This window comes from Lycium ferocissimum, unplaced genomic scaffold (assembly GCF_029784015.1).
Source record: "Lycium ferocissimum isolate CSIRO_LF1 unplaced genomic scaffold, AGI_CSIRO_Lferr_CH_V1 ctg2710, whole genome shotgun sequence".
In the NCBI taxonomy this organism is placed as follows: domain Eukaryota; kingdom Viridiplantae; phylum Streptophyta; class Magnoliopsida; order Solanales; family Solanaceae; genus Lycium; species Lycium ferocissimum.
In genome coordinates this window covers 53,367-68,092 of record NW_026723366.1, presented here as the reverse complement: position 1 = coordinate 68,092, position 14,726 = coordinate 53,367, and the positions used below count along the sequence as shown (strand labels likewise).

Sequence of the window (14,726 nt, the reverse complement as noted above, 5' to 3'; positions counted from 1 at the left end):
TCTTTGATTGAAACAACAATGAGCTATAACTCTATGCAAAGATAGAAATTCATGCGTTCATCTTTCAAGGCCATAACTAACTAGCATCGATGCAAAGATAGAAATTGGTGATCATTAACTAACTTGCATCGATTCAAGGCCATAACTGTATAATAGTCAAAATAGTTGCTGATGTAATTAAAATCTGTTTATGGTTTCATCTATTTGGAATGGCCCATTTCTTTCTAATTTTCTTTAAGGTGTTGAAAAGTCACTCCTCTGTTTTGCCTAAGCCCTAATGTTGTTGGCCTGTATTGCCTTGGGAAAGCTACTTTTTCATTTTAGCCTATCTTGAAGTACTCAGTTAATGCATCAGTGGATTGTTGTGCTTGGATCGAAGATCTGGAGTTTCCTATTCCCGTTATTTCCACTTTCACATAAAATTCTTATCTATGTTGTAAGATATATAGCGACTCATTAGAATGTTTGAATTGCCACCAATCTTTTGCGCTTTTGTGAAACATAGAGAGCACTTAAAACACCTGATGATTATGCAAGGACATTGTCATAATCTATGTTTTAGGATATATCAAGTATGTTTTTTCCTCCAACCTCAACTAAGGCTTTTGGCTTTGGTATCATTATAATAGACTAGAAAGACTACAGGATCACATACTCGAAATCAATAGGTGCTCCTAATATAATAGCTACTGCATTTACTAGATATATGATAATTCATGCATATGAATAGATTTTTAACTCAATTATATTCAGTTCTATTTGGAGTAATTCTCCTTATCTAATACCATTGGAACTTATTTTGCAATTTTCCTTTAGCTGAGTATTTCTACCCGACCTTTCTGTAAAATGTAAATTTCCAGTGATGAGATAGCAACGAGGTTTTGTAAGCAGACAATAGGCTTATGTGATTCCCTCGTTTTTCCTTTTTTTGTGTACTTGCATACTTTAAATCTTCCTTTAATCAAAATGTAAATTTCCAGTGATGAGATAGCAACGAGGTTTTGTAAGCAGACAATAGGCTTATGTGATTCCCTCGTTTTTCCTTTTTTTGTGTACTTGCATACTTTAAATCTTCCTTTAATCAAAATGTAATTTCGTTTATCTACTTTTGTAGGATGAGCATGTGTAAACCAAGATGGCTAACACTATGGTTCGTGTTAATGACGTTGGAAAACAATGTTTTTTTTTTTTTTTTTTTAGTTGTACTTGAAAACTTCGTTTACTTGTAGTTAGTTTTTGATTAACATAACTAACAACGAAATACTTAGCAACAAAATGCTTATTGCAATTAACCAAAGTAAAAGATTTTACAAAAAAGGCTTATTATAAGCTGATAACACTACTTACCGGCGGTATTATAGACGGCTTCTTGATTGATCAAATATAATTCTTGATGCGCGAGAGTTAAAAGGCTGAATGCCTTTAGCAGAAGTGTAATTCTCTCTTCTTTGGATTCTGTCAGGTATATAGTTTTTACTTTTCATTTCACCTTCATGTCATCTGAATAGAAGAAAATTATAGAAAAGTTATAGCACACATGCACATGTATTCGTTTTTATTTTTAAATATGCGAATGAGAAATTTAGTTCATATAAGTTCTACTTTTAAGAAAGATATTTATATTTGTGATTTTAATCAAATATATAAAATTAATTATGATATGCATATACGAGAAAAATTTATCAATTCTCTTCCCAATAGATTTACAACAATATGGGTTACTATAAATTTACTAATGATGTTTATAACCGCGCTAAGCGCGGGCTATATCACTAGTATGGTACTAATAGAGAAGACGAAGAAGAGAAATGTGTAAATTAAATATGAATGAAATAGAAGTATAAGAGCAGTAGCAGAAAGCTAGAGTCTTTTGTTGCTGTTTCTATGCATTTATCGATCTCCTTTATATATACTCCATACAATGCCTAAAATGTATATCTCACGCGTATTATAAGAGTATTCTTATGAGTATTAAAATCTCGCGGTGATTGACTCGAGCTCGCCCACGTTTTATGATTAGAATAGACTATAGAGTGTTTGTTCTCTTGTTTTAGAAATCAATACTAATTATTTTAGTGCAATAAAAGATACGGGAATCTCTTTCTTTCTGAATTTCCACCTGTGTATATTAATTAATTAATTCATCAAACGTTATTATTAGTCTGAATGTTACACAAGACTCTCTGAATGTAAAGAAATGAGTCTCTATTTCTCATTAGTAGTTAGCATTCGAGTGGTATGAACGTACTGGTGTCCAATTTTTAGGATCGATGGACTCTACTTATATTATTTTTTGTATTCAGACACACGCATGCATAATATTTTCTCCATCACATGTCAATAATATTTGTTGTCGTTATATTATAGTTTTTGAATATATTGTTGTACTGTTTTCTATTCGTTCTGATTCATTTTACAAGACAATGTTTGATTGGAGGTGAACTAAACTTTTTGACATATAAATTAAATATTAACAACGTATGTGAGTTTGAACATGTCGTGTCAATTTTATAAAATATGTCATTCAGATAAAATGATAATGTCAAATTAATAAAGAGCTTTCAAATTAAATATAAAAACCTGTCATTTTTTCTTGAACCAGACTAAAAATAACAATAACACATAACATAGATAGAAGAAGTATCATCCTTTTCAGAAGAAATTGGATATTCTAATATTTAAAAATTCAAAAATAAAAACTACAAAAAATATTAAAATTTTCATATTTGTCATTTCACCTATTATTATTATTATTATTATTATTATTATTATTATTAAAGACATAAAATATATTACTAAAGGTGGGTCATAAACCTTATTCGATACCAGAGTCAATGATATCTAACAAATTTCACCTACTATTGAATTTGAACCAATGATTGTCGTCGTATCAAACTGTTTGATTGTATGTATTCACCAGACATAATCAAAATATGATTAGAAAGATAACCTTCTTTTTATTATTAGAACGTACCAACTAGTTATCAAATCAGGTTGATAGCCTCTGATACACCCGTGTTCTAGCTCGTCGGAGAGGTAGATTTTCCTCAAATTTTTGTCTCCTTCGTTCAACCCTGATCCACATTGAGTAATCGATTTCTTTAACCAAAAAAAAAAAAAAAAACATTTCTAATTTGTATGATTCAATTATTGTTAGCAAAAATTTCTACAATAAATTGGCTAGGTAGCCACAATTTTGCCGTTGTGGTGCCGCACAACTCAGCTATCTTTCTGAATTGCTAGCAATAGCGTAACATAAATAGTTGCCATCCCTTTGCTGGACAAGATGCGGTTCCTCATTCATCGGCATGTGTGGTTTTTAATTTAATAATTTAGTACGTTCATTTTTCATTTCTTCCCTTTTCTAGGATAATTTTCATTTCTTTTTGTTTTAATTTAAAAAATGAACAAGTGGATTGACTGATTGTATAATCTAACTTTTTGTCAACTCATGAGACACCAAAAGAACAGGGTTTCAAATTAACCAAACAAATGGATGCGGTAATAGAAAAGCGTGAATATCCAAACACTAAAAAATAAAATTTCGAAAGCTTGTAGTAATAAAATAGGTAGGTCCTTGTCTCAAAAAATTGAAGTTAAAAGCTTATATGATCACTCAACTTTGGGTTATTGGCCACCATAATCACTTAACTTTGTTTTGTATTTCAAAAGTCACTCAACTTTGGGTAAGTGACTTCCTATAGTCACTCAACTTTGAGTAATTGGCCTCCATAGTCACTCAACTTTTTGTAAATGGCCTCCGTAATCATTTTAGCCAGAAATATTATTTCTGGTACATATTTAATGACGTGACAGTTATAATTTTTTACAAAAATATCTTAAAAAATTAAAATCAATAATTAAATTTGTTTATTTAGGATCCAATTCATCATAATTAGTGCATATAATACGAAAGTTTAGGATATTATTCATCATTAATGTATAAAAATAATAAACTTAACAATAACAGCTGAAGTCTACAAAAAGTTACTGAAACAACACTAATAACAATCGTAGAAGATTCTAGAGAATTTGAGAATTTTTGTAGACTTCAGTTGTTATTGCTAACAATCTGGCTAATTGGGTTTATTGACCCACTTGTTTAATTTGATAAGTAGAATTTTATATTCTCAAAATATTTTGTTATTATTATTTATGTCTTGCAATATTACTTGAGATATATTGTCTAAATTCGTTATTTTTATATATTAATGATGAATAATATCCTAAATAAATTTATCCTAAACTTTAGTATTACATGCACTAATTATGATGAATTGGATCCTAAATAAGTAAATTTAATTATTGATTTTAATTTCTTAAGATCTTTTTAAAAAAAAATATAACTGCCACGTCATTAAATATGTACCTGAAATTATATTTCTAGCTAAAATGACTATGGAGGTCAATTACCTAAAGTTGAGTGACTTTTGGAAGACAAAACAAAGTTGAAAATATATAGAGAGGCCACTTACTCAAAGTTGAGTAAACTTTTGAAAGACAAAACAAAGTTGAGTTGACTATGATGACCAATTACCCAAAATTGAGTGATCATATAAGCTTTTAACTCCACAAAATTGCCAATCAAATGTTCAAAAAGATCACTATGAATAGAGACCCTAGGGACGCCGGTAGCAACGACAAACATCTAACTAATGGGAATAAATTCTTTATTGGATCATTAGCACCTGTAGAGAATTAAGAAAATAACAAGGAGAGCTAGCTCCAATTCTTTCATTGTTTCGGACATATAGCTTTAGCTAGAATTGGTGCTAGCAAGATAGATAGGTGTGGATAACATATCAAATCCATTGAACTTGGTTCCTGCACATTTTGAGGATGCACCCATGTTATAGAACACTATCAAATTATCCATTTGAAGCTCCGGTAATTTTATGTCAATGGCCACTGCATCAAGGGAGTCACAGATGGTCCGTAAATGGTTGACTCACACATTTGACCAGATTCTTCTGATGCCTTGAGCGAAAGTGGCTTGATACCCACAAAGCAACTGTTATAAAGTGTTGGCCTAAATGATCCGTAAATCTCGTCATCAATCCAATACTCTATTTTCTCACCTCTTAACTCTTTTACCTATCACATGCGTGACTAACGTAAAAGCCGTTTCAGGAAAGAATCGTCCTGGCTCCGCAATTATTGTTAAATAAGGCTCGGGGAAAAAATCTTGAACTGCTTCATTTACTACACCAGCTATTTCCTCGAACAATGGGGTCGATCTAAATCCCCCGCCAATGTTCAAAATTTGCATTTTAGGAATTCCGAGATAATCGGAGACATCAAACACGGCCCTGGCATTTGCAATCGCCTCACGATAGATGTTGGGATCTTGTGCTATGGATCCCACGTGAAATGAAACACCTACAACTTTTAAGCCAGCCACATTACAAGCATAATGCAGGAGCGGTTCAATCTCTTCGGGCAGCACGCCGAACTTTTTCCCGAGGGGGCGCAAGGAGCCACTATCACTAGGGGCTTTGATTCGGAGTAACAAATGGCATTGAGGGTGCCATTGCTTGATCTTGTCAACTTCGAGCTTGGAATCAAAGGTTGTGAGATTGACCCCGACAGTGGCTGCGTACTTGATGTGGGAAATAGCCTTGCACGGGTTAGCAAATATGATTTGGTCTGGGCTTATTCCGTGATTTAAGACACTGTCAATCTCGAGTAGGCTAGCACAATCAAAATTAGCACCCAAGTTGGCTAGTTTGGTAAGAAGTGCAGGTTCACTGTTGCACTTGACAGCATAGAAAGGCTTTACATTTGGAAAAGAATGGTTCCATTTGTGCATAAGCTTTTCAATTGTGGCCAAATCCAGTACATAAAATGGCTGGCCTGCTTCATGATGCTTTTCAGCAATTGAGCGGATTAAATCCGTCATCCCATCTTTTGCTATTTTGTGCACACGATTTTTACCAAAATCTGTGGACGTCATGGTCTAGAAATATAATAGAGAGGAAGAAGAGAGATTTATTAGGTTTGTAAATATGAATGAAATAGAAGTATAAGAGCAGTAGAAGAAAGCTAGAAAGTAATAGTATGTGTATTTAGGAGTTGATAGATGGATGAAGGGTAATTTTAAAGCAGTATAGACGTGGTTTTGGCCCTTCTCCATTTGATGGCCGCGTTATTGAAAAAGGGCAAAAGTAAACCATTTGGCAAATCCTTGGGTTAAATGTATGCCAATTTTGTAAGACGAGGGTATATATGATTGATCCAGCTTTAAATAGAGGACAATATATAGTAATTAAACCATTTTCGAAATCACAAGGTTTTGGACCCTTTTCCTTTTAAACTCAGAGGTTTGGCCAAACAAGTTATAATTTGCAGATATTCACAAGCATCTCGTCATTCTCGTGGTGAATGATTTATTCGCATGCACCTTAGTAGTTTACGATCATCTAAAGGATATTGTATATTTATTACAGTGACAATATATATAATTTAAACTCATAATTATTTGATAAAATTGGGAATTTCTTTGGAGGTTTATCGCTTTAATTCTCATCAGTAAAGAAGTGTCTCTATCTGTTTGCCATTAGACATACAATAGAAATAAAACCAGAGAACGTAGCATCTAGTGGGATAAACGTTGGTGTCCCACTCTCAGGAAATCAAAGACCTTACTATTTGTCATGTGCCATTTTCTTCATCGTATTTAGGAAGCTATCTTTGTGGTTGTAGTTTAGTGGTGAGAGTTCCACGTTGTGGCCGTGGAGACCTGGGCTCGAATCCCACCAGCCACATATGCAATTATTTAAAAAAAAAAAAAAAAAAACTCGTATTTAGGAAGCTAGTTCATTGATTACGGGCTCGGTCAAACCCAGTAGTTTTGGTTCAAACTCTGTATTTTTATTAAAAAAATTCATTGAATATGTATAAGATATTAATTTAGAACACAGTAACTTTAAATAATTAGAATTCCGAACTTATAAACTCCAAATCCTGACTTCGCCTCTGATCGTATCATTTATATTTGTTGTCGTCATATGTTGTTGGATCTCTTATAGCTGTGGGAGTTAAAAGTATCATCTTTATTACTCCCTTTGTCCCAAAAAAATTGTCCTCCTTTCCTTTTTACGTTGTGGCGTCCTGGGCAAAAATATTGTCTCCTTTTACAATATTTAAAACAATTTAACTTTATAAGATGATTTAGAGCCATACAAATATCTAAAAGAACGTTGTTTTGGACCACACATTTCAAAAGTCTTCTTTTATTAAAATTATGTTAATATTTGTGCTTTATCAATGATATGAAAATATCTGGACAATCTTTTTGGGATTTTATGAGGAAAAATTTTTTTGATTCATTTCATATGACAGTGATTTGATTGGAGCTTAATTTAATCAAAAAGATGATAAACTTCAATATCTTGTGATGCTAAATATGTTATGTTATTTTTATGTATGAAAATGAAATGTAAGTAATTATGTAATTTTTTTTTAAAACAAACGAAAACGAGTAACATATAAATGAAGTACATACTGCCTTTTTAGCAACTTAACGAAACAGGAAATTCTACATTTCTACTATTTAAAATAATTCATATTTGTAATTTGAACTAATATCATCAAATTTGGATGCATGCGTAATGTGAATGGTTGATGGCATGGTACTACTAGGTCGCCAAACCTTTGTAGGCATCTGCCGACTACCAAAATTCACTATAGGGATATATAATTTACCAAAATCTGTGAACGTCATGGTCTAGAAATATAATAGAGAGGAAGAAGAGAGACTTATTAGGTTTGTAAATATGAATGAAATAGAAGTATAAGAGCAGTACATAAGATGGCTGGCCTGCTTCATGATGCTTTTCAGCAATTGAGCGGATTAAATCCGTTATCCCATCTTTTGCTATTTTGTGCACACGATTTTTACTAAATCTGTAGATATCATGATCAAGAAATATAGTACTAATAGAGAAGACGAAGAAGAGAAATGTGTAAATTAAATATGAATGAAATAGAAGTATAAGAGCAGTAGCAGAAAGCTAGAGTCTTTTGTTGCTGTTTCTATGCATTTATCGATCTCCTTTATATATACTCCATACAATGCCTAAAATGTATATCTCACGCGTATCATAAGAGTATTCTTATGAGTATTAAAATCTCGCGGTGATTGACTCGAGCTCGCCCACGTTTTAGAATAGACTATAGAGTGCTTGTTCTCTTATTTTAGAAATCAATACTAATTATTTTAGTGCAATAAAAGATACGGGAATCTCTTTCTTTCTGAATTTCCACCTGTGTATATTAATTAATTAATTCATCAAACCTTATTATTAGTCTGAATGTTACACAAGACTCTCTAAATGTAAAGAAATGAGTCTCTATTTCTCATTAGTAGTTAGCATTCGAGTGGTATGAACGTACTGGTGTCCAATTTTTAGGATCGATGGACTCTACTTATATTATTTTTTTGTATTCAGACACACGCATGCATAATATTTTCTCCATCACATGTCATTAATATTTGTTGTCGTTATATTATAGTTTTTGGATATATTGCTGTACTGTTTTCTATTCGTTCTGATTCATTTTACAAGACAATGTTTGATTGGAGGTGAACTAAACTTTTTGACACATAAATTAAATATTAACAACGTATGTGAGTTTGAACATGTCGTGTCAATTTTATAAAATATGTCATTCTGATAAAATGATAAAATGATAATGTCAAATTAATAAAGAGCTTTCAAGTTAAATATAAAAACCTGTCATTTTTTCTTGAACCAGACTAAAAATAACAATAACACATAACATAGATAGAAGAAGTATCATCCTTTTCAGAAGAAATTGGATATTCTAATTTAAAAATTCAAAAATAAAAACTACAAAAAATATTAAAATTTTCATATTTGTCATTTCACCTATTAGATGTAGATGCGTGATTTGAGTGGTCGATTGCTTGGTGCTAGGCTGCTAGCAAACCCTTGTCATTAAACCTTCAACAAACTTCACCCTATTTGGAAACTTATTATATTACGTTGCTCTAGTCCTAAAATAGGATGGATGCTCGAATCATATATAATACTACTAAACGTGCGCCAAGGTCGAAATAGATATAATTCATGTAATCGTAGAAACTATTAAAATCAAAAAGGATGTGACAGTAATCACTATAAGTATATGTAAGAACTTTTAATTTCGATGACACCATCGGCAGAACCGAAACAATTTAAATAGTCATTTGTGGCGACTAGATCAACGCGTTATTATTGCTTCAAGATAAACTCTCATCGAAGGTCATAGAATCCAAGTTTGATGCAAAAATCAAATTCAAAAATGAAATAGAAAAATAAAATTAAAAAAATCAATATTACTAAAGGTGGGTCTTAAACCTTATTCGATACCAGAGTCAATGATATCTAACAAATTTCACCTACTATTGAATTTGAACCAATGATTGTCGTCGTATCAAACTGTTTGATTGTATTTATTCACCAGACATAATCAAAATATGATTAGAAAGATAACCTTCTTTTTATTATTAGAACGTCAACTAGTTATCAAATCAGGTTGATAGCCTCGATACACCCGTGTTCTAGCTCGTCGGAGAGGTAGATTTTCCTCAAATTTTTGTCTCCTTCGTTCAACCCTGATCCACATTGAGTAATCGATTTCTTTAACCAAAAATTTCTACAATAAATTGGCTAGGTAGCCACAATTTTGCCGTTGTGGTGCCGCACAACTCAACTATCCTTCTGAATTGCTAGCAATAGTGTAACATAAATCGTTGCCATCCCTTTGCTGGACAAGATGCGGTTCCTCATCGGCATGTGTGGTTTTTAATTTAATAATGTAGTACGTTCATTTTTCATTTCTTCCCTTTTCTAGGATAATTTTCATTTCTTTTTATTTTAATTTAAAAAATGAACAAGTGGATTGACTGATTGTATCATCTAACTTTTTGTCAACTCATGAGACACCAAAAGAACAGGGTTTCAAATTAACCAAACGAATGGATGCAGTAATAGAAAATCGTGAATATCCAAACACTAAAAAATAAAATTTCGAAAGCTTGTAGTAATAAAATAGGTAGGTCCTTGTCTCACAAAATTGGAGTTAAAAACTTATATGATCACTCAACTTTGGGTTATTGACCACCATAGTCACTTAATTTTGTATTGTATTTCAAAGGTCACTCAACTTTGGGTAAGTGACCTCCTATAGTCACTCAACTTTGAGTAATTGGCCTCCATAGTCACTCAACTTTTTGTAAATGGCCTCCGTAATCATTTTAGCGTAAATATTATTTCTGGTACATATTTAATGACGTGACAGTTATAATTTCTTACAAAAATATCTTAAAAAATTAAAATCAATAATTAAATTTGTTTATTTAGGATCCAATTCATCATAATTAGTGCATTTAATACGAAAGTTTAGGATATTATTCATCATTAATGCATAAAAATAATAAACTTAGACAATATATCTCAAGTAATATTGCAAGGCATAAATAATAATAATAAAATATTCTAAGAATTTAAAATTCTACTTATCAAATTAAACAAGTGAGCCAATAAACCCAGTTAGTCGAATTGTCAGCAATAACAGCTGAAGTCTACAAAAAGTTACTGAAACAACACTAATAACAATCGTAGAAGATTCTAGAGAATTTGAGAATTTTTGCAGACTTCAATTGTTATTGCTAACAATCTGGCTAATTGGGTTTATTGACTCACTTGTTTAATTTGATAAGTAGAATTTTATATTCTCAAAATATTTTGTTATTATTATTTATGTCTTACAATATTACTTGAGATATATTGTCTAAGTTCGTTATTTTTATATATTAATGATGAATAACATCCTAAATAAATTTATCCTAAACTTTAGTATTACATGCACTAATTATGATGAATTGGATCCTAAATAAGTAAATTTAATTATTGATTTTAATTTCTTAAGATCTTTTAAAAAAATATATATAACTGCCACGTCATTAAATATGTACCTGAAATTATATTTCTGGCTAAAATGACTATGGAGGTCAATTACCTAAAGTTGAGTGACTTTTGGAAGACAAAACAAAGTTGAGTGACTATAGAGGCCACTTACTCAAAGTTGAGTAGCTTTTGAAAGACAAAACAAAGTTGAGTTGACTATGGTGACTAATTACCCAAAATTGAGTGATCATATAAGCTTTTAACTCCACAAAATTGCCAATCAAATGTTCAAAAAAATCACTATGAATAGCGACCCTAGGGACGCCGGTAGCAAGGACAAACATCTAACCAATGGGAATAAATTCTTTATTCGATCATTAGCACCTGTAGAGAATTAAGAAAATAACAAGGAGAGCTAGCTCCAATTCTTTCATTGTTTCGGACATATAGCTTTAGCTAGAATTGGTGCTAGCAAGATAGATAGGTGTGGATAACATATCAAATCCATTGAACTTGGTTCCTGAACATTTTGAGTATGTGATAACGTCCAAATCCATTCCTCAAAGAGAAAGTGTACATGGTCGTATGCAATATAATTTATCCAACTATGAGTCGGGGTCGATTCCACAGGGAACAATATGCTAGGCGATTAAGAAAGTAAGGAACTTTCTCCAACTAAGCTAAGCCAAACGATAGATAATATTTTGGTTTTTGAGAAAATTATAACTAATGCGAAAATATAAACTAATCTAGAAAGCAAGTAAAATGATCAATGGTCACAAGCATGGATACAAGAGAAATTACTCTCAAGTGATGATCCAATGTATTTTACAATTCTACAACTATGAGCGGGTTTATGTTAATAGATAGTGATTTCTAAAATCTCATTGAAAGTCTCTCAACCAAATCAATGAATTTCACTCTAAGTTTTCTCAAGCCTTAGAATGTGATGTTAAACACAATCAATTCAACCTCAAGTTAACTATCCTATCTCTAGCTCAAGTTATTAGATGGATTTAATGACCCAAATCCTTGCTAACTAACTCTTTTCCTAACTTTCACTTTCTTTCTCAAGCAAAGTAAAAGTACTTAGGCACAAATAATGTTTGCAACCATTAAGAAACATTTAAGCATGAAGAGTTGATAGAAAAACATTAACCCACTTCATTAGAAATAAAAATTGTTCAATACATAAGCAAAACAAGAGAGTTAATTCAACACTTGATAATGGATATTCTCATAAATAAGATGCAAGTGAGAGAATAAAATACAACACACTTAAATATTCAATACATAACAAGGAATTGAAGAAAGGGTTAAGAGTTTTATCATTCAAGAGCTCCAATCTTCTCCTCCAATGGTGTGGTTGATGATGAACCCTAGCTCCAAGCTTGAAATGTGGCCAAAGATAATGATATTTTCTCCCAAGTCATCCTCTTATAGCTCCCAATATTCCCACATTAAAATATGACCAAAACAGCCCATATTTTCAGATTTGCAAATCTGTCCCGTTTTTGCAAAACTGTCCAGTTCAGACAGTTTTGCAAAACTGTCCAATTTGGCCTCTTTTTGACTTAATTTTCACTTGGTTTCTTCCGATCACTTCTAAGTCACATAAAACCTGTAAAATAGATGTAAAAGATATTAAATCCACTATTTTCTCAATCAAACATTGCAAAAGTCTAAAGCTTAAAGAAGAAATAAGTTGGTAAAATACCAACTTATCAGTATACACCCATGTTATAGAACACTATCAAATCATCCAATTGAAGCTCCAGCAATTTTATGTCTATGGCCACTGCATCCAAGGAATCACAGCTTGGTCCATAAATGGTCGATTCACATATTTGACTAGATTCTTCTGATCCCTTCACTGAAAGTGGCTTGATACCCACAAAGCAACTGTTATAAAGTGTTGGCCTAAATGATCCATAAATACCTTCATCAATCCAATATTCTATTTTCTCACCTCTAACTCTTTTACCAATCACATGTGTGACTAACGTAAAAGCCGTTTCAGGAAAGAATCGTCCTGGCTCTGCAATTATTGTTAAATTAGGCTCCAGGAAATAACTTTGGATTGCTTCATTTACTACACTAGCTATTTCCAAGCAACATCATTAAGCATATTTCAGCAATGTTTATGAACGAGTTTAATGTTTCTATTTAATAATTTTATACAAAAAAATAAACAGATTAAGAACATTGCAAGGTAAAACAGAGTAAATTCCTTTATTCTTCGACCAGTAAAAACTTTTTCTCATAATCAATATATACCGGGGGGGGGGGGGGGGGAAGCATCCATTTGAAGGTACAAAAGATATGAACGATTTTGTAAAATATCTAAAGATTGAAAGGATGAAAGCTTACAGAGGCGGATCCAGGATTTAAATTTTATGGGTTCAATCTTAAGATTTTTAGCATTGAATCCATTATATTTTTAAAGTTAGGGGTTCATATCTACTGTTTATTGCAATTTTAATAATATTTTACACATAAATTTAAGTTCCGTGTCGAAAGTTTGGGGTTCAGTTGAACCCCTACCTTGTAGGCTAGATACGCCTCTGAAAGCTTAGACCAGAAACAGAGAACTATATATTGGAAGTATGCATTTTCTTGGGGAAAAAATTTCATAGGACATTCACATTAAAGAGGAAGGAAATTTTGAATAAGGACGGCTTCTAATGTGCCTTTGATCCCCTGTTGGAGGCGGATCTGCTAGAAATTTGAAGAGGTGGTCATGCTTGCGGTAATGATGGCAATGGTGGTGGAGGGGAAGGAAGTTTTAGTGATGGAAGAGAGGACGGGGTAAAATGGGTCAGGGGTGTTGAGGTGACATCCACCTCATCGAATTGTTAGTGTCACGTAGGATTGGATGTCCGCATTGGACAACTTTAATGGAGGAGGGGTATATTTGAACCAATAGTATAACGGCAAGGGTATATTTGGACCCAAAGTATAACGAGGGGTATATTTAGCCCTTTTCCCATAGTACATGGGTATATTTGGCCCTTTTCCGTTTTCTTTATCACATGTCATTAGTATTTGTTATCGTGATATTATTGTTTTTGTCTCTGTTGTTATTACGATTTTCTATTCTGTCTGATTCATTTTATAAGACAATGTTTGATTGGAGGTGAATTATGTTTTTTTAATGAAATATTTTGACATATAAATTAAAGGCCAAACCCATCGATAGACACCTGTGATCGTCCGGTTTTTTCACTTGAACACCTCAACTAAACCTTATTTCATTTAGACACCTGAGGTAGGGCCCGGCTGTGCCATTTAGACACTTTTCGCTGACTTGGCAACTTGCGTGATTTTCACACCAAACTGGCCTGTGAAGAGCCCAAAAAACAGGTTTTTCCTTCTTTTTTTTTTTAGTTCTTTTTCTCTTTCTTCTCCATTTAACAAACCTTCTACCATTACTATCTTGTTCACTGGAAAAAATCAAGACCGCCACCACCCTCTCTCTTCTAAGCGTTTATGGGACAAGAAAGATGATTTTTCTTTGGATAAATCTATTTAATAAACAAAAGAAAAACAAAATTCCCAAAAAGATTTAAAAAAAAAAAAACTTGCCATTAATGGAGTCTTTAGAAAGCTTGAAAGTTTAAAATGGGTTAATTGATTTGATGAAAATTTTGAGAAATGAATGTTGGATTGTCTTTGGGTCTTCGTGGGGAATCTTTAGCTGAAGTTATAACAAATTTGGAGGAGTTTCTCTTGAAAATTTGGATTAAAATCGTGATTGTAACAAGAACAACAGGAAGATGGTGAAGAACACCAAGAACAACTATTCATTTCAGA

At 32.4% G+C, this 14,726-nt stretch overlaps 1 protein-coding gene and 1 pseudogene across 1 annotated transcript; both read right to left on the bottom strand.

The window, feature by feature from the left end:
* Positions 1 to 4,713: 4,713 nt before the first annotated feature.
* On the bottom strand, positions 4,714 to 6,058 carry LOC132043693 (ornithine decarboxylase-like; annotated as a pseudogene).
* Positions 6,059 to 12,637: 6,579 nt separating this feature from the next.
* On the bottom strand, positions 12,638 to 14,342 carry LOC132043684 (ornithine decarboxylase 1B, chloroplastic-like). The gene is made up of 2 exons (XM_059434149.1): positions 14,333 to 14,342; positions 12,638 to 13,014 (listed from the first exon to the last, which is right to left on the bottom strand). The coding sequence occupies exons 1-2, from the start codon at positions 14,340 to 14,342 to the stop codon at positions 12,638 to 12,640; spliced, it is 387 nt and encodes a 128-aa protein (XP_059290132.1).
* Between the last annotated feature and the right edge of the window lie 384 nt (positions 14,343 to 14,726).